The sequence below is a fragment of the Lemur catta genome, chromosome 12 (assembly GCF_020740605.2).
Source record: "Lemur catta isolate mLemCat1 chromosome 12, mLemCat1.pri, whole genome shotgun sequence".
NCBI classification, from domain to species: Eukaryota; Metazoa; Chordata; class Mammalia; order Primates; family Lemuridae; genus Lemur; species Lemur catta.
The window spans coordinates 86,914,023-86,935,607 of NC_059139.1; the positions used below are offsets into that span (position 1 = coordinate 86,914,023).

Below are 21,585 nucleotides of genomic sequence, written 5' to 3' on the forward strand. Positions count from 1 at the left end.
TTAAATGCCACTTATAAATGGAATGAATGCTGCTTAAGGACTAAAAAAGAGTGTTCAAATTTCACACTCCCCTGATTTTAAGACATAAAAAAAAGTGTCTGAAATGTAAACACTTGAGAAAAAACAAGAATACAGTGACTTGAAACAAGAAGGGCTGAACACTTTGCCTACTCTGTTTAGAAACAAGACTGCTCAAGAACGCAAAGATGCATACAATTGTGATTTTATTTGTTAAATTACAATCGCCAAAAGAGCTTTACAGAAGGCAAAATAAACCACACATCCATTGTAGAAAAGTCCTTTTTGTTTCTTTAAATCTAAGGCCCCCTCTAGCGTCTGGAAACAGACGCAGGCAGCACACACGGCAACTGCAGGTGAACAGGCACAGAACCTCACCCAAGACTTTCCAAAACAAAAAGATACTTCTATCCCATTCATGTGGCACAAAATCACTGAGAGAATATATCTAACCATAATTAATGTTGTAAATTCCTACTATGATTCACAGATTCATTATCCTCTCATTCAGTAATTTCTTTCTCTTATTTACGCTGTGCTATTTTTATAAGATTAATACTTTGTTAATAAGAAAAAATATAATAAGGACTTTAATTTCCTTCATAAGAAATATATCTTGTTGAAAATGACAGAAAATTAATGTTACCAAATATCTTATTCTGCTTTTATGGAAGTTATTGGTAACTTCCTACAGTATATACTTTAAATTTATTACATTTGGAAATCAGAATTTTTAAACTATATTTTAAGACCCAACCTAATCTGTGAATTTGCTACAGCCTTTTCAGTACTCTGTAACAGGAGGTGGAGAGTGTGACTCTACATAAATTCAACGACTTAATTTCATATACTTTTGAAAAAAACTGATTAAAATTAGGGGGAGTAAAAAAGAGTTCATTTTCACTCTATTTTTTCAGCTAAAGTCTTTATGTGTCTTTTTCCATGTTCTACTACAGAGGGCTTGATTTAACAACTACCATTATTATCACTGGAAAATAAAAGGAAATCTCTAATGTTAACAAAAGAAAAGAATGCAAACTCGAGCAGGAGGCTGACAGAGAAGAAAGACCGTATTAAGCTACTTCATGTTCTTAAAAGTTTAGAGTACACTGAAAATTCAATAGCTCTTGAAACAAGTTTAATCTGTATTAACTTTATTTAAATAAATGATTAATTTGTCACTCAATATGTCATGTGGCTTCTCTGTATTGATCCTGCTTTATTTTCAAGGTTGTCACTTGTAAATATTACAAGTTAAGGAAAAAAGGTTGTCTAAAATGAGTCAGACTGGTTACATTTATAATTGGTCTTAACTTTTAAGATATCTACATTCAAATGGAATAGGACACAGCATTTTTTAAAGTGCAACATATACTCTTTTGGCTCAACATGAAAAATTAAATAACTGAAAATTACTGCAGTTATTTCTCCTACAACAAACTTAGTGAAAAGCTGTTTTGAAAGATAGCCATCAGATTATAAACTATGAGAAACACCAAAAAGTCATTTAAAATGAGTATAGAGAATGCATATTACAAATAAAACCAGTGTGGGAGAGGTAGCATAAAGTAAATACAATCAAATAAATACTATACAATAACATATAAAATTTTGCATAAAAAACCTGAAAATAGCGTTTTAAAGCATCCATTTTCTTCACTTTTAAGGGTTTTACAATGAAATTAAAATTTAGACCGGGAGTCTCTAACAAAGATTTTTCCAAATGTTATTAATTACTGGCATTGTTTTTTGCCAAAATCTCTCTGATCTGTCGGTCAAGTTCACTTATTATTCGATCCTCGTGATTATACACACCCGTTCTCATCAAAATATCCCTTTCTTCTATTAGGCGAGTCAAATAATCATCCAACCCTTCTTCCAATGCATTACCAGGTGGGCCATCCATTTTTCCACTTGCAGTCTCTCTGGAATCCTGGTACTGTTTTTGTTCTTGTTGCCTTAACCTGAAAAGCCAAGAACAAAGGCCACTCTAGCAACTGTTTCATTTTTCTTAACAGCACTATTTAAAAATAAAACGATCCAATGGTAAAATAAGTTTTCAGTAATATTTTCAGGAAGAAAACAAACAAAAACCAATGTTCCACTTGGCTACTCAGAGTCAGCATGCTTATAAAAGGCAGTTTTAAAAGCAATACTTGCTTTCTAATTATAAAATACATGAAAACTGTGGATATTTTTGGAGCTGTGTAAAGAAGAAAACAAAATGCATATTTAAAAATACTTTTTCTAAAAAAATTAATGATACTACACATACAATGCTTTCTTCACATATCTATATAGTGAATGCTTTTCCTATATCATTAAGTATTCTTCCAAATGGCTTTTTTCCATCATTTGGATGTACCACCATTTAATCATCCTTTGTTGATCTTTAGGTTATTGTCAAACCTTTGTTATTGTTTTGAACATAATTTTTTCTTCCAAATTTATTCAACAAATATTTATTTGTACCAAACAAGTTTGGGGATACCACAGTGAACCAAGAAGAAAAGTCCCTACTATTACGGAGCTTATATCTCTAATTACTCATAGAAAGTGAAATTCTATAAAATGTGAATGTGTGGTCAAAGGGCATACACATGCTAAGGTTTTGTATGTATATCTTCAAGTTATGTTTGTGATGATCTCATCTGGAGATGAAGAAAGGGAGTAAGTACTGGCCTAGGATTTGGGTATTTCCAATACAATATTGTTGATCACACTGTTTTAAAAATGGAATGGTTATAATACTTAATATACTTACTCTGTTATAGTAACACTAAATTTGGATATGGAATGTTTTAATTTAGAATGTACAATCAAAATATAACTTTATATTCCTCTGTATAACTGGCTACAGAAATGTTTTGATTTGCAACTATCCCTAAATTTTGTCCTGATAAGATAAAGTAGTTGAGTATGAGACCCTCCTTCAAGATAGTCTTCAGAATAAACAAGCCAATGAGAAGTTCACTTCTGAATTTACACATGGAGTGGGGGAGAGGGAAGAAGAAGCAGTGGGGACAGGTCCTGCTTTGCCAGATCAGGAGGATTGGGCTCCAGAGGGTGCATGACTGTTGGCAGTATACAATTTCATTTGTTCAGATGACCCTTTGAAACATGAAACTCCTCCAATTCCTCACAAAAGAAAAAAAACCCCTGTAGGCCAGGCGCAGTGGCTCACGCCTATAATCCCAGCACTCTGGGAGGCCGAGGCGGGAGCATTGCTTGAGGTCAAGAGTTCGAGACCAGCCTGAGCAAGAGAAAGATCCCATCTCTACTAAAAATAGAAAAGTTAGCCAGGCCTGGTGGCACGTGCCTGTAATCTCAGATACTCGGGAGGCTGTGGTAGGAGAATCGCTTGAGCCCAGGAGTTTGAGGTTGCTGCAAGCTAGGCTGACACCACGGCACTCTAGCCTAGGTGACAGAGTGAGACTCTGTCTCAGAAACCCCTGAAGTATACAGTCCAAGAAGGAGGCCAAACATCTTCATCTATTCTAACAAAAAAAGCCTAAATATTGAGGGGTACTGTGCTCTGGGACCCAGGTGGGAAATCAGTGGTTAATGAGATACTGGTCCCAAATCTTTCCACTGAATTTGAGCAATTCATGTGGATGGATAAGGGCAGATTTCTGAAGTGTTTCCCTACCCTAATTCTTATGGCTACCTTGGAGAAAGGGGTCCTTTAGGTAAATTAATGACACATAATGCCAAATTATTTACCAAAAAGTTTTACCATTTCCCTTTTGTGCATCATAAATGTAATTCTTACACAACTGATAGATTCATCCCTACCAGATTTTTACTAAAATGAAAATTTTTATCAATCGTGACCACAATAGAATTTTAGAACCTGGTAGCTGAAGAAGCCCATAAATTTATGAAAGGAAACTCTGGTAACATTCCTGACAAATGCTGTCTAGATTCCACTCACACACTTCCTGCCACTGGGAACCTACTGCTCTGTAGAACTGCTCTGTTAGAAAGTTCCTTATTTTGAACTCAGTATGCCTCTTTATACTTTCCTATAATTGGTTATGATTCTGCTCAAGAGGAGAAGCTTACCTACTTGTTTTTAATATGGTAGCCCTCCAGATATTTGAAGATAGCTATCTACCACTTTGCCCAGGAGTCCTTGAAGTTTAATATCCCTCACTCTCCTAACCACTTCTTGTATGTTATATATCGTCCCTTACTGTCCTGGTCACATTCCACTGGAAGCTCTCTAGATACCTGATTTCCTTGAAGTGTGTTGCGCAGTGGTATGAATACCCCAGAGGAAACTTTTATCAGCACCGAACACTACTTCTCTGAATGTCCCTAACTGCACTGACTCTTGGGCAGCCAAATCACACTATTATTAGTGGTCACTTAAATCCTCCTGAGCTTCCTCACATAAGTGTTTTACTATGTCTTATCTATTACTTAAGTGATTTTTCCTATAACTTATATAGAGGACTCTGATTTTGTTTCTAATATATTTAATCTTATTGGTTTCGGTTCTCTCTGAATCCAAATTTTTTAAGACAGTAAGATTCAACTTTGTATCATCTATGAATTTGATAGGCAAAATGGCTATGTTTACTTATGCCACCAAAAGCAGGGGCGTATGTATTTGCTAAATTGAAACCACAAAAGTGCTATATATGACATCAAAACTTTGGAAGGCAAGGATCATGTTATAATACATTAATTTGTAACATCTTCCAAGTCTACAACATGGTAGACACCAAACAAATATTTGCTGAATAAAAGAGAATAATAGTAGCATGAATTGAACCCTGTTAAGCAAGGCACTTAGAGTTGATCTTTTACAACTGTTTATTCATTTATCTTCTTAATTGTTATTTAATTCACCTAGGAACCCAGCTAATACAGTGAGTGCACTACACATGGAGATATAATGGGATACTCTGTCAAACGTACACATGTATGCACTGAACGGTATCTCCCTCCCATCTCCAATTCCTGTGTTGAAGCCCTAACCTCTGATGTGATGGTATCTGGAGATGGGCCTTTGGGAGATGATTAGGTTTAGATAAGGCCACGAGGGTAAAATCCTCATGATGGGATTACTGGTCTCATAAGAAGAGACACCAGAGAGCTTGCTTGCTCTTTCTCTCCTCACCACATGAGGACACAGCAAGAAGCTGGCCCCCTAAAACCAACCAGGCTAGCTCCTGATCTTGGACTTCTAGCCTGTAGAACTCTGAGAAAATAAATTTCTGTTTAAGCTGCCCAGTCTATATTTAGTTATGGCAGTTCAAGTTAACTAACACAGCACTTTGCTAAAACAAAACTGTAACAGTCCCTTGATAAATTAAGCTGAAAAGTCTTCCCCCAAAACTACCCTACAAAAAGACTATAATTTGTTTTTATGCTGGTTCCTAATGATTTCTTTTCTAACATGAAACACTGAAGTTGTGATTAAGATGAACATGACATTACAGAGAAGCCCAGTGTAGCATAGCAGTTAAAAATATAATCTCTGGAATCAAATTTGAACTCTGGCTCCAGGATTTACTAGCTATGTGACCCTGAATAAGACAATTAAGCCTCTGTTTAATCGTCAATCTCCTTATTTATAAAATGGGGATAATATCATCCTCACTGAGTTGTCCTGAAGATTAAGAACAATTGAGATGGGCATATAAGGCATTTTAAAATAGCTCCTGACACACAGTAAGGGCTTAATAAATAAGAGCTATTATAATGCTAATATTAGTAATAAAACTAAATGTGAAATTTCTTATTTTATAATTCAAAGTTCAGTTTAATAGTAGCAATAATCCTGAAATAGTTGGATAAAAATGAATTTTAAAGTACTAATGCTATAAATGGAAACACAAGAGTTAAACATTATAGCTACATTCATAGCAAAAAAAAAAACTGGGTATAATGCTCTTGATATAGATTTTCTATTGTACAAGTCTGCTACATTTTATATATGATCTATTTTATCCTTGAGAGACCTGAAATTGTACCTTCCCTGGACCAGTGACTAATTAAAAAGTTGTCCTATTAGAACTTTTGTTTTTGTAAGAAACAAGAAATACTTTTACTTATTATACCTGTTCAATTCATTTCTTATATCCAACAATTCTTGTCGCTCAGTTTTTACTGTATCTTTTTCCTCAGCAGCCAGGTAACGCAGTCTCATCTGTTCCAATTCTTCTTGCTGTTTTTTAAGACGAGCCATTTGACTTTCTTGCTCTCTCTTGAAAGAAACGAAAGAAATAAGCCAGATCCCTAATATTAGGAATAAATATATTTCATGACTTTGGCTTGTGATTATAATCCTCTTTGGCAATACCCATAATATAGCTATGCACTGTCAATTCTTTTTTTTTTTTTTTTTTTTAAAGATATGGGGTCTTGGCCGGGCGCGGTGGCTCACGCCTATAATCCTAGCACTCTGGGAGGCCGAAGCGGGTGGATTGCTCGAGGTCAGGAGTTCAAGACCAGCCTGAGCAAGAGCGAGACCCCGTCTCTACTAAAAAAAAATAGAAAGAAATTATCTGGCCAACTAAAATATATATATAGAAAAAAAAAATTAGCCGGGCATGGTGGCACATGCCTGTAGTCCCAGCTACTCGGGAGGCTGAGGCAGTAGGATTGCTTAAGCCCAGGAGTTTGAGGTTGCTGTGAGCTAGGCTGATGCCACGGCACTCACTCTAGCCAGGGCAACAGAGCGAGACTGTCTCAAAAAAAAAAAAAAAAAAAAGATATGGGGTCTTGATATGTTGCCCAGGCTGGAGCGTAGTAGCTAGTCGCAGTTGCAATCATAGCACACCACAGGCCTGAATTCCCAGCCTCAATCAATCCTCCTGAGTAGCTGGGACTACCACCACACTCAGCTGCTATGCACCGCCAATTCTATGAGTCATATATTATCTAGAAATGCCTGGGTATTCTCTAAAAACTGGTGATTGATGTTAGCTGAACATCACAGGATAAAAGAAGTTGAGGGCAAGAAAGAGGCTGCTGTCGACACAATAAATTGCCACAAGGACCAGTGGTAAAAGCTGTATCTAAGAAATGGTTAATTATACAAAGAGGTATATAGAAAAATTCAATAACTGTCCCTACATTGATCACTAATTCTACTCCCACTTCCATTCTTTTCTCCAGGCTCATGCAAAAACCTAAGCATATGTTTTTTTTTTTTGAAAAAACAAAAATAGAATCAAACAATACAATTTATTTTGCATTTAAAAAAATTAAACAATTCCCCTAGGTCAACAGATAAAATCTTTTTGAATAAATGTGTAACATTCCACAGAATGGACATTCCATGACATTCAACCATTCTCTCAATAACAGATGCTTTTTGTACTACAAACAGTGCTGTAATAAAACACACTATCATCTAACACACAGTTAGCTCATGAATCTTTAAGTGCTTTTCTTTCTTTAGGACAGAATGTTAAAGTGGGAGAGCTGAGTCAACAGACATATGTAATCTATTTTTTTAAAACAAACTTATTGATTGAATTATAACAAACACAAAACTAATAAATCAAAAGATACATTTTGATAAATTTTCACAAAGTGAACCACTTAACCACTAGCCAGATCAAGAAATAAAAGATTGCCAGAACCTCAGAAGTCCCTCTGTTGTGTCTCCTCCCAGTCACTAACCACTCACTCTTTCCCAAAGATAACTACTGCCCTAATTTTAACATCACAAATAAGTTCTGACTGCTTTGAACTTTATATAGAATTGTACAGTATATATCTGTGCCAGGGTTCTTTCACTTAATTTTGCTTTCCAGATTCATTCATATTGTTCTGTGTAGTTAATCATTCACATTATATATTCATTCCATTGCTGAAGGACATTTGGGCAGTTTCCACTTCTGTGTTATAAATAATGTTGATGTGAAGACATTACCCATGTCTTTTGGAACACATCTGTATGCATTTCTATTGCATATATACATACGCTTCGAACTGCTGGGTCAGACAATATGAGAATTTCAGTATTAGTAAATACAGGTTTGAATATCCCTTATCTGAAACACTTGGGACCAGAAGTGTTTGATTTTGGATTTTTTTTGAATTTTGGAATACTTGTATGTACATGATGAGATATCCTAGACCCAAGTCTAAACACAAAATTCATTTGTTTCACATATACCATATATACGTAGCCTCAAGATAATTTTATACAATATTTTAAATAATTTTGTATGACCTGTCACATGAGGTCAGGTGTGGAATTTTCCACTTGCAAAGCCATGCCAGTGCTCAAAAAGTTTCGAATTTTGGAGCAGTTTGGATTTCGGGTTTTTGGATTAGGGATGTTCAATCTATATTGCCAGTTGGCCAAGTAGTTATACCAATTTATACTTCCATATGTGTTCCTGTGTTCCATATTCTTATCAACACTTAGTAATGTCAATTTTTTTACTTTAACAATTCTGACAGGTTATGTGGTGGTACTTCATTGTGATTTTATTTTGTTTATTGCAAAGACTAATTAGGAAAAAAAAAAGACTAATTAGGTTGAACACATTTAAGTATTTTAATGGCATTTGGATATCTTCGTTTGTCAAGTTCCTATTCAAACCTTTGGCATTTTTCCCTAGTTGGTTGTTCATCTTTTCTTATTGACATTTATACATAATGGGTAAATTCTTTGTCAGTTACATAAATTGCAAATATTTCCTACTAGTCTTTGTCTTGCCTTTTCACTTGTCTTGGTGAATATAAGTCCTTAAATTTAACATAGTCCAAATTTTTCTATTCCTTTTTGGTTAGTGATCTTTGTATCCTATGAAAAATATATTGCCTGTTTCAGTCTTGAAGATATTCTTTTGTTACCCTCTTGATGCTTCATTTAGATCAATGATTCACATGCAGTTGGTTTTGTGTATGGTATGAGATCAAGATTCATTTATTTCCCCATATAGAGAGCTCCAACAGACCTAGCAACATTTTCCCCTCATTGCTTGGCAGTATCACCTCTGTCATATATGTATGGATTTGTTACCAGATGCTCTAAACAGATCTTTCTCTGTCCTTGCATTAACACTACACTGTCCTAATTACTGCAACTCTTGTAATAAGTCTTGACATCTGATAGTATAAGTCTTCTACCTCTGCTGTTCTTCAAAATTATTTTAGCTATTCTTGGCTCTTGCATTTCCATATAAATTTCAACTTCCAGTGATTAAAAAAAAAAGGCCTGCTGGGATTTGGGATTTGATTATGGTTATACAGACAACTTGGCCAAAACCGGTATCATTACAATATTAATTCTTCAATTAATGAACGTATTTCTCTCTCCAATTATTTAGGTCTTCTTCACTTTTGTTTGATAATACTTTGTAGTTCTCTATATGCTAAGACTAACATTTTTCTTTGATTGTACTCCTAGATATTTGATTTTTAGATGCTATTGCAAATGGCAGTGTTTTAAATTTTCATTTCCTAATTATCTCTAGGAGAGAAATTGATTTTTACATATTTACTTTGTTCTAGAAAACCTGCTAAACTCATTTTTATAATAACAGGTCATCTGTAGATACTTTTTGGCTTTCTAAGTGTATCAGTGTCATCTGCAAAAAAATGGCAGCTTTATTTTTTCCTTTCCAATTGATACAATCTTAATTTCTTTTTCTCATCCTATTACACTGGCTAGAACATCTCCAGTACAATGCTGATCTTGGGGGGGAAAGTTTCATTATTTTAAGAAAGTTTTTTCTTATAAGTTTTATGTAAGTACTCTTATGTTTCTTCTATCTTCTTTTATATTAATCATATTTTGTCATTCAAATTTCCCCCTCTATCTTGTTATTTATTCATTTTTACTCTTCTTTTAGAAATAACATGTATCCCTCACTTAAAGAATCTAATATAAATTAGGATTTTTACAATTTTGGATAATGTGACATATTTTAACCATTCAACTCTATCCCTTCATATTTTTGTACTATTTTGCCATAACTTTTAATTCTATGTATATTTTGAATTCAACAAATATTGTTGTTTTTTTACACTATCCATTACACTTAGCCTGATATTTAGTTTCCATTGCTCTTTACTTTCCTACATTTCAAAGCTTTCATTTGGGATCATCATTTTCCTTCTGCCTGAAGAACTGCTCTAAATATTTCTTTTACTTCAGATTTGCCATAACAAATTCTCCCAATTTTTGTCTGAAAAGTCTTATGTCACTTTCATTTACCAAGAACATTTTCACTGGGTACAGAACTTATTTTTTTTCAGCACTTTAGGGATATTACTCCACTGTCTTATGAATTCCTTTACTTTTGTTGAAAAGTCACCTGTCAGTCTTATTGTTAATCCTTTGAATGCATCATATTCCCACCCTCCCCCAACAGCTTTTAAGAGTTTTCGTTGCTCTTTGTCAATTTCGCTACGATGCATCTAGGTATACTTTACTTTGTATTTATCCTGCTTGGAGTTCACAGATATTTTTGAATCCACGAATTTGAAATCTTTTCCACTTTTGGAAAATTCTCAGCTAGTATATCTTTAAATATTACTTTCTCCTCATTCTCTTGTCTTCTGAGGGGCTTCCAAATACACATACAGTATTCTCAAAAGATTCTACTTCTCTACTACATTTCTCCATCATGTCACCTCTTCTCTAGAGCATAGTATAGTGATTGTAGCATTTCAAACTTCTTGTCTGATGACTCCAAAATCTGTTCTTTTTCTATTGAGCAAAAGACAGAGGTAGGCATTCCACAGAGGAAGAAATGTAAGTGGCCAATAAACATATGAAAAGATGCTCGAAGTCATTAGTAACTAGGGGAATGAAAACTTATGCCACAAAGTGATACTATTTCAGACCAACCAAATTGAAAAATTTAAGACATCTGATAACAGCCAGTTGTTCACAACAGTGTGAGGAATAGGAACAATTAAATACTAATGGAAACTGCAAATTCATACAACCGTTGTAGAAAATGATTAGGCAATAATTAGTGAAGTTGAAGAAATGAATGTACCTGAGTGTCAGAAATTCCACTTTTAGATATAAACACTAAAGAAACTCTTACTTGTACAAACATATTCAGTGTTGCTTTGTTATAAAAAAAAAAAAAAAACCCTGAAAAAAATATGTCCATTGAAGGAAGACTGGATAAACTGTGATACACTTGTAGAGAATGAGTCCAGGTATATAAAAGTTAAAAACAAAAAAACTAAGCAATGTTGTTTGATATATTTTTAATATAACCTATATTATACAATCATAACAAAAAGCAAAGGAATGATAAATACCAAATTTAGGAGAGTGGTTACCTCTGGAAAGGAAGAAGATACAGTTAAAAAAGCACACAGAGGGCTCCCAAAGCATTCACGATGCTATTTCTTAAACTGGAAGGTCGGCGGAGAGGGTATAAGAACCATGTTTTTGAAATGTATATTTCATTTAAAAAGTAATTATTTTTTTAAAAAAAGGAAAAATATCAGGACAAAAATATATTTAACTCTCATCTCTGGCTGAGGGGGTAAGATTATTGGTGATTTTTATTTTCTATGTTACATGGTGCTACAAAATTTGCATTTTTTTTTTTTTTACAGTGAGCCAAGTATGATTACAAGCAGAAAAAAAGGAATAAAAGTTGATTATTTAACTTTAGGCACTCTGTAAAATTGTAACTTTTTAATGAAACAGAACATTTTTATTATAAAACATAAGAAAATCCTTTAAATGCCTTGAATGCTTAATCAAGTATATAGCATTAATAATAATCACACACATACAAATTAGAGGTTAGTGAAAGAAATCCTCTAGTGCCAGGTGCTCTAGGTTAAAGGCTCTTCAATCAAGTGAGTATAATCTTTATTTTGCCTTGGCTGCCTATAAATCCAGAAAGGAGATGTAAACATACATACACTAGACTAAACAGCGGCTAAAAAGTGGCCACTACTTACTCTCCCACTCACACATACCATGTAAGTCTGTGGGAAAAAACTTACAACTAAACTAAGGAACTCAAGTAAAGTTTTCTGAAAATAACCCAGAGCTGACAAGTCAGTAGGAGGGCCTGGATGGTTTCAAGACACAGTTTTTAACCAAGACTTGGACCTCCAACTGTTTTCTTAAACAAAGATTTACATCCCATCCTTGGCTAAATTACTTATAAATTAATCAAATTAATTACTCTGAGTGGATAAGCAGGAGGCTGGACAAGATAGTGCTGATGTCAGCCAATGAAGTCTGTGTTGTTTTAACTAAATATATCAGCTTAGTTTTAAACAGATCTACTGTGCACAAATATGGTAAGAGACCCACATCCTACTCAAAATCTTAGTGCTGTTTCCTGTACTGGGAACAAACAGTTTGAATATATCTGACACAAATATGTTAAGTTTTCTACAACAAATTCATGGTTTATAATGACAATTCATTTTTAATTTTATTCTGTTTACATAACTATATTCTAAGATGTCAAGAAATGTTTTTAAGTAAATATGTAAACATGCTATGATTTACAGCACAAGGAGTAGACAATCTTAACTCAGGTATTTGTGGACAAACTTAATTCAAGTATTTGTTTTGGTTTTAAAACATTTTTATAGTATGTCTTCAGTGAGAAGGGAAAAAAGGAAACTCAATTACCCCTTAAATGTCTAACAAGTAGAACTTTTAACTTTGTCCCAAGATACCAAACCCAGACTATAAGAGTATCATTTCCCTGGATTCCAAATTAGGACTCATTTTATGTTATACTTACTTATATTTTACAGCTGTTGCCTTCCCAGTTACCAAAGAACAAAAAACCTTACAACTTGGAAATAGACTTTTATGGTTGTGAATCAGAGAAAAAGATTTTTTTTCTAAATAATTAGAAGGTTATGATTTTTTAATTCACAAATAGACTATACTAGGTCACCTTTGAGTAATGGAAATCTCTGTTTAAACATTCTTTTGGCAATGGGCACTGAGCATTAGATCTTATTTCCAAGCTTTACCAGCTGGGTTTTGTCATTAACATTTATTAACAATCTAAGATATGGCTTTCACCGTCTAATCCGTACTACATAAATGTTTTGTATGGTCCTCCAGAGGGTTTTGATGTGACAAATTACTGGCAGAGATTATAGCCCCGTGGCTATTCACCAGAGGCAATGTAAAATTAACATGGTACTAATCCAATTTAAACAAGAAGTTGCATAAACAATCCTCTGAACAAAACCAGATAGACGATTCCAATTTTATATTCAAACACAATAAATGTGTTTTTAATAAGTTTTAGGAAAAAATTTTGAAGTAATTTCACCTATGAAATGTGCCAATTTGATGAAGTTATTAATTTTAATCTTCCAAAAACAGTTAGTGGCAGAGCACAATTCACTATGGTAATCCCAAAATCTATCACTTTTCTTCTTTAAGTACTGCATCTCAATGCAGTCTGCAGAACATCAATGATTCCTAGTGATCTCGAAATTTGTTTAGTGTTGTTTCTAAAGCAGAAAGTTGTGGGATAAGGATAAAATTGGTCTCCAGTGAGAAAGCTGTGAACATTACTGCACTCAAAGAACTTTTCTTTCATGGAGTATAAGTTTTGGAGCTGAACAACTAATTTAACACTATGTTTTCTTTCCTTTTCTTAATATACAAAGTAACTCGAGAGAGAAGGCATCTGAACTTTTGTGATATCCTTCCTCCCTTATTACAATCAAACAGTTAAAATTACACTGCAATGGTTTTGGGGCAAGATGTAAAGTACACAGGAAGGGGATAAGTAGAAAATGTATTAAATGGAAAAACCAGAAAATAACATGAGGATGCATGTGTTAGGAAGGAGGGTTCTTTGGTGGGAGCCTTTCATACTGAATCTCCTTTTAAAGACTATCTCAACATCCTAGTGTAAAACTAACAAAGAGCCATGAATTTGGGGGCTTCTACTTAGAACATTATTTACTTCTATTCCAAAAAACTCAAATGGTCAAAAAAAAAAAGAAATGTAATCCATAACATACACATATGAGTATAATTTAAAAGTCAATTAAAGTAAAAAGTTCTTACACAGATATTTCTTAATGGGAAACATGTCAGTTATAATGAGATCATGTTTTAATAATGAATTAATGATTACTCAATTCTCCAAAGGAAATGTCCTAACCCAGTGGCCTCCAACCTTTTTGGCACCAGAGACGGGTGCGGGAGGCAGAGCTCAGGCAGTGATGCAAGTGATGGGGAGGGGAGCAGCTATAAATACAGATGAAGCTTCCCTAGCACGCCCCCTCACCTCCTGCTGTGTGTCGTCCCCACCCCCCTTTCTAAGTTTCACGGAAGACAATTTTTCCATAGATTTGGGGTGGGGGGCAGCAGAGCTCTGTGGCCCACTCCATGGCCTGGCGGTTGGGGACCGAAGTTCTAACCAACAGCTAACACTTTTCCATTTTTTCAACTGATTTTGGTAAGGCCTTATTATTAATTACCACTGCATCAGTCTCTTATTGTTCACCATTCAACTTCTTCAAAGGAGATACTATCTTCTACTTCTTCCTCATCTACTCTCCATTTTTAAACTTGAAATGATTTCAAATCTAATAGTATTATTTGAAACAATTTATCTTTGAAATGTTTCTTCCTTAGCTTTGAGGGACAAATGCAGAGATAATCCAGTTACAGTTGTCCTCTTGTTTTTCTAATACTTGCTGACTTCATTTGCATTCGTCATCATGCTGCTATATTCTTGTTAATCAGTCCTCCCATTTGAACTTTAAGATCCACATGGGAGCAACTGCTATATCCATAGTATCTACCACTGTGCAAGGTCCATAGTAGGCTCTCAATAGGCACTTGTTGAATGAATGAAAGAATGAACATATGAAAAAACTATGAGATGTTTCTTCAGACTCAATACACTTACACGCCTTCATACTCAATTTTAGGAAGCTCACCTACTGACACTCTTGCATATCTGCACATTTAGCACTTACATGCTTTTCCTTCTGTGCAGTTTTCTACAGAACATCTATTAAAACTACCAAATACAAATACAAAATACTGTTATTACTCAAACTATATCCTACCCCACACTTCCCTACCACTATCACGGTATAACATCTCCCAATTCTCCACACTTAAAAATTTAAAGTATTGTTGGTGCCTATCATTTCTTCGAACAACCAACCAATCACAAAGCCCTCTATTATTTGTTCTATTCATCAATATCTAAAGCTACCACCCAATTAGAACTGCACTGACCGATAGCAACAATACTACAAGACAAGCTTTATGGCTCATGTCTTTTTAACAACAGTTACTATTTATTGAAAACATACCAAGTACCAAACACTGTATTAAATAAACACTTTACAGGCCACTCTTAATTCTCAGAACAACGTGTGAGGAAAAATTTCTCATGGTACAAATGAGGAGACCACTCAGAGAAGCTGAATTACTGACATCACAGAGGTAATAAGAGGTAGAGCCAGGACTCAGCTGAGCTCTCCTGACTGCAAGGCCACGTTCTTAACTGTTATGGTTCTGGTTCCGTTAGATGGTTCTGTTAGCATTTTCTTTGCTAGGATACAGCAATTCATGGCTGCTTCTGCCTCAATATTCTTGTTAGAAATCCATATCTTCTATGGCTCATTTTCTTCTCCTTGAAATTCTTCAATTCTTTGGCTTCTATGGACTGAAGCCATAATATTATGAAAGGGAAAGAACCTAAGCCTGGATTCTGGTCAGATGATTTTAATCCCAGCTCTGTTACTTAGGACCTGTGTGATCATATGCAATAACCTCTTTAAGTCTCAGTTTCTTCATCTATAATATTACCTGCTATACAGGGATCTCTGTTAGGATTAAATGAAAAGTTCTGAAGGGCTCTGCACAGCACCTGGCACACAGTGAGCCTTCAATAAATACTAACTGCTCTACCAGCATCGTTATTTCTCTCTAGTTGTTATTCCTTCAATAGCTTTCCTTTCCCCTTTTTAAATATAAGAATTCCAAGTTCTCACTTGCACAGCTTCAAATACCACCTCTGCAAAGGACTCCTTCATCTGTTTTTAAGCCTAAGCCAATTATCTTGCCAACAACAGATCCATATTTCTAACTACTAGCCGAATTTTTTTCTGTAAAAATCAAAACACCCAATTTACAAATCCTATCTCCTTTCCACACTCCAACCAGCTTCTTAATAAACATAACTCCAAAACTGGAAACTCTTTCCAGACACTAAGCATTGAACCCTTGATATCTTTTTTTTTTCTTTCTTTTTTAAAAGACAAGGTCTTGCTCTGTTGCCCAGACTGGAGTGCAGTGGCATGATCATAGCTCACTGTAACTTTGAACTCCTGAGGGCTCAAGCGATCCCTCTGCCTGAGCCTCCCAAGTAGCTAAGATTACAAGCATGCGCCACTACGTCTGGCTAATTTTTCTTTTTTTTTGTAGAGACAAGGTCTCGCTATGTTGCCCAGGCTTGTCTTGAACTCCTGGCCTCAAGCGATCCTCCTGCCTTGGCCTCCTAGATTACTGGGATTATAGACATGAGCCACCTTGCTCAAGCCTTGATATCATCTTTGACAAGAATCTTCTTGTTGCATTCCTACTGTAAGTTCAAGTCCTCATTATCTTCTGAAATGACCCCTAAAATGGGCCCTCCTTTATTTTCTATGAACAGTCTGTTTTCCCACTTCATGCCTCTTTGCTATGATCATTCTATTCATTATATTTACATTTCCCCCATTACTTTCCTAAATCACAACCAATTCCTCTATTAAAATCTGAACTACCCATCTCCAGAGGTCTATCTCAAGTATCTCCTCTTCTATGACACCTTTCTCAAGTCCTATTAAATAGATATACTTTCCCCTCCTGAGTATTCTGGATGGTTCTTTGCAGGGCTCTTACTATTAAGTAATAAATGCTATATTTATAGTTGTTTCTTCTTTATTATTAAACTGCAAGCTCCCTGAGGAGAAGGCCCATGTCCTGTATATGCTTATGCTTGGTATATTATTATTTCATACTTATTATACACGTAGGACAGTGCCCTGAATACAGGACATCCTCAGTGCTATACATGATGTCTATCCTTAGTCCTGACAGCATTTATATAATATATTCAGTTGTTATATTACTTTACACTTATACCTTATACTTATTGCCTTCATTTGTAATGCTTACAAGCTCAACTCATCTACAAACTATATTAGGCTAAACTGTCTACTAGTATTCTCACACAGTTTGGTAGTACTCTATGAAAGTGATAAGCATTTAATACAATAATACCACAACGATGTATTTGATGGTGATGGAGACAAATTAAGAAAAATACAAACCTGAAAGATCCTATGCAGCAAATTTCATTCAGAATAAAACTGACACATTAAAGAAAAGCACATTTAGAATAAACTAACCAATACTGATCCTTAAAAGTTTTCGGTCAAATAGATTAGATTCAGAATAAAAAGCTTGCTTATATTTTATTTGATCTTAAGCATCTGAAGAAATTATGTCCAAAATGAAGATAAATTTCAACAACATTTGTTGTCTTGTAGCAGGAAAGAAAAAAAAATGTAATGTAAAAATTCAGGAAACTACTATGAAGGTTTTAAAATTCTTTGAAAATGATGTAAAAATCCCCTCTGATCCCTTCTCTTAATTGAATTGAGACATGTTCTTAAATTTGAGAAAATGCTATATTTAAATTATCCTTAAATTTCCACCCCAAAAGGCACTCTCAAGAATTTCCTTCTTCTACTAAGAAGGAAAAGAGTAGTTGTTTTATAAGTGAAAGTAAAAAAAAATTCCCAATTTCCTTTAGGTAAGAGAATAGTTGGCAATTAAAAAAGACATAAAAGTTTGTTTTTAATTGTAAAAAAGATGGATCTTGCATATATAATGCATTGAAGGAAAAAAGCCTCTAATCTCAAAAAATAGCGCTGGAGATTCAAATGCAGACATCTGAATGTAACAGATATTGCCAAACATGCAAAGTTGTAAAGAAACAAGGGGAAAAGATATAAAAAGAATGAGCTATAAATTACATACCTGTTTAAGTCTGGCAAGTTCTTTCAAAGCTCGCCCCCATTGCTGCTTGTAATGCAATTTAGACTTAGTTGCAGATTCCAACTTTCTTTCAAGTTCAACCTAACAGTGATTAAAATCATATCAAGTGAAACACTATACCACTGTGTACAACCACTGAAAGATAATATATACAAAGAGTCTGGCTTAAGAAAAGAGTTTATACAGTGTAACATACGACATCATCTAAAACTGTTATATAATTTACTATAAATATTATGGCACATGAACATTTTCTTGTTTAAAATATAGTCTTATTTTTATTGCCTAACAGCCTATATAAAAAGAACTGAATTAGTCTTAACCTCCAGACAGTTACTATAAATGTATTTAAACATGTATATTATATAAAGATCATAGAATAAAAATACATTCATTTTTTACAAAAAGCAGTTCTAACTGTTAACATTCCAATTTAGCTGGCACACTAAATCTTAGAAACCAAGTTTTCCATTTGGAGGCCTATCATTATGTGGAATTTTGTCTTATAATAGTATCTCTACTAGTTCTCTTCATTATAACTATTTTCTGGCAAAACCATGGAACTCTGAAAACAGTGAAATGTTTTATAAGAAAGCAGTTTACTAAGAAAGAGTACAAAGTCAAAAATATTTTAAGAATGTTAAAATAAACCCAAGAGTAAGAAAAATAATGTTCCTAATAACACACATCTTCTATTTTTTATTTTTCCTCAAATATATAAAGAAAAACACTAAAGTGATTCAATTAAAAAATATGGTTATTTATACTTGCAGCAGGCAATCTGTTGTGTATGAACCAAAGCCAACTTGGCTGTATTTTGGAATGTACTCACTCAGTGTTTCAAACCAAGTACCAAACAAATTCATGTAGCCAACAGACAGTTTTACTATTAAGTGATAATGTAATAATCTGCTTGAATTACAGTAAAACACTGTTACTCTGAACTGGCCTAATTTTTTTATATCAAGTCTAGTTTTTCCCATACATACAGCTCTTAATGTTTTACAGAAAAACAAAAGTGAAGACACTATCCAAAAATTTAAACTGCAGAAACTTAGATGAAAATAAAATGAAAGGAAAGGCAGATTGCCAAATTCCCTTCACAAAAGACTAGAACAGTCTCTGCAGTGATATACGACTACATGGAGTCAAGGTCTTTTTTGCTTTACAAATCCCTAGTACTTGGATTTAAATGTGTTAACATTTCACAACTAGACTCAAGCATCTTAAGTTGAATAACACTGCTGAGATTATCACAGATGATCTCTTCCACTTATGTCCCAAAGATTTATACATATTACTTGGTAATTTAACAACAGGCCATACGTCAGAAGAAACAAAAAACCCCTTTTTATAGTTGTAGGATAAAACAGTAATATTCAATTATAAAAGTTGATCCTGTCCATGGGTCTTAGATAAGGTCTAGTACATTGGATGGGCCCAAAGATGAGGGTTAGGGCAAAGATGAACCTAGAGGGATTACTTATACACAATGGACCAGCTCCATCAGAAAAAACTTTCTGGGTTGGTTATATCAGTTTTGCCATAATTATTAAAATAATTCACATTTGCATAGTTGTACTAATTTAAAACACATGTATAGTTATACATATAATTTATTTTTAACGAATAAAAAAACTTGTAGCTAGCAAATTTGAGACACAAACATCATTTTTCTAATTCATTCCTATCACCAAATCAATGATTCTTAACTTTTATTTTTTTAAAATACATAGATGTTTCTGTGATTCTAAAGAAATATATATATGGACCTAATTCCCAGAAAAATGCACACAATTAAAATTTTGATAACAATTTCAGGACATTCAAAGACCTTACATTAAGAGCCCTTACTGTAAGTAGATCTGAAATTTCTGGAAACCTTTGCACTTATATTTTTATTTTTAGGCTTTCTTGGTCCATGACTGAGGTAATACTATAAGCCAAGTTATACATTCCTGAAAGGAAAACTCAGCTCAGGACCTAGAGTCAATTCAGAGGCTAGTGAAAACTAAAAGCATAGACTAGCATTTGTTGGTTCCCAATTTCGCTGTTTCTGCCCTTGATATATCTGCAATTCTAGTTCTCTCCTAGAGGTATAGCCTTCATTGTCTTTGTCTCTTACTCCTCTATTCACAGGTCTAATCTGTCACGAGGAACTATAGTTTTCTCTCTTGAAATATTTTCAAAGTTTATTCCTTTATATTCCTACTGCTACTTCCTTAGCCCAGGCTCTTCTCAACTCATCTTGACTATAAGAGGTTCTGTTGTCTTCCCAGCTTCAAATCTATTCTACCCACAAATCCTGCAAACCACTATTAAAACAACTGACTCTCTACTAAAAAAATCTACATTAGCTACTATTTGCCTACAGTATTGAGCCCGAACTCCTCTGCCTAGAATTCAAGGCATTCCAAAATATAATTCCTATTCCTAACTCAACAAGACCAGGTTTATGTCCCCTATGCTGTCCCCTCTCCTTGCCCAAAGTACTTCCTGAGCCTGCCAATTTTTTTTTTTTTTTTTTTTTTTTACTTATTACCTAAATCTTAAGGCTCAGCTCAAATTCTATCTCTACAGGAAGCTATCTTAAAACTACTAGATTCTGAACACCAAGTGGTTTCTCTTTATTGCAAATAAAGATTTGATTATTCATAGTCATTTACTGCTAGGTCACCACCCAGTTACATTACAAACTCTTTCAAAGTGAAGTCCCAAAAAGATAAGGTACTTTTTCCCTTACTCTCTTTTATTTTCTCTTATCTTTCCCTTTTGCCCTAAGTCAGGGATGGGCATATAATAGATATCAAATATTCTTAAATATATAAATTTTAGCTTGCTCAAAAATATCTACATTCTTTCAATGTTTTGTCTTTTCAACCTGTATATGTCCTACTAAATTATATGCTTTCTATATTTTATTTTTTAAAAGTCCCAATTATTTTCACGCTACATAAAATACATTTCCTAGCTAAAAGAAAATCATAAACCATTATTCACTTCTTATATAATACAGGTTCAGTACCCCTAACTCAAAAAGCCAAAATCCAAAGTGCTTCAAAAACCCAATACTTTTTGATTGCTGACAAGATGCTCAAAAGAAATGCTCATTGACCCATTTCAGATTTTGGATTTTCAGATTAGGGATGTTGAACTGGAAAATATCATGCTAATACTCTAAAATCCTAAACAATCTGAAACACTTCTGGTCACAAGCATTTTGGATAAGGGATATTTAACCTGTAAAAGGAATCAAGAATTACGTTTGGTAAAACTGTTATCTTAATGTTAATTTGTTTTTAGACCATTTCAGTGAAAATGGGATTATGTGTGTTATGTTTAAAAAAATGGGTAATAAGAAAAGAAAAAAGCTCTCAATCAGACATAACCAGAACTTACAGACTAAATCAGATACTTTTTCACTTGTGTCTTCCTTTTTGTGCTTTTATCTCTGTCACTATTTAAGAAATAAGATTCTGCCCTCTTCTGGCTCCAAAAAGATTTACAAAGAATTTTCAGAAGAACTGAAAAGCCTTGTGTTTTTTTTAGGCACT

At 34.1% G+C, this 21,585-nt stretch overlaps 1 protein-coding gene across 3 annotated transcripts in view; it reads right to left on the reverse strand.

The window, feature by feature from the left end:
• Positions 1-207: 207 nt before the first annotated feature.
• CEP120 (centrosomal protein 120) overlaps positions 208-21,585 on the reverse strand; it is a 75,715-nt gene continuing 54,337 nt past the window's right edge. For all 3 annotated transcript variants that reach the window (XM_045566280.1, XM_045566279.1, XM_045566281.1), the window contains 3 exons: positions 18,014-18,112; positions 6,090-6,235; positions 208-1,982 (listed from right to left, as the gene is read on the reverse strand). In XM_045566280.1, the coding sequence (XP_045422236.1) occupies positions 1,748-1,982; positions 6,090-6,235; positions 18,014-18,112 (480 nt within the window). In that variant the 3' untranslated portion in view covers positions 208-1,747. The remainder of the gene's footprint in view (positions 1,983-6,089; positions 6,236-18,013; positions 18,113-21,585) is intronic.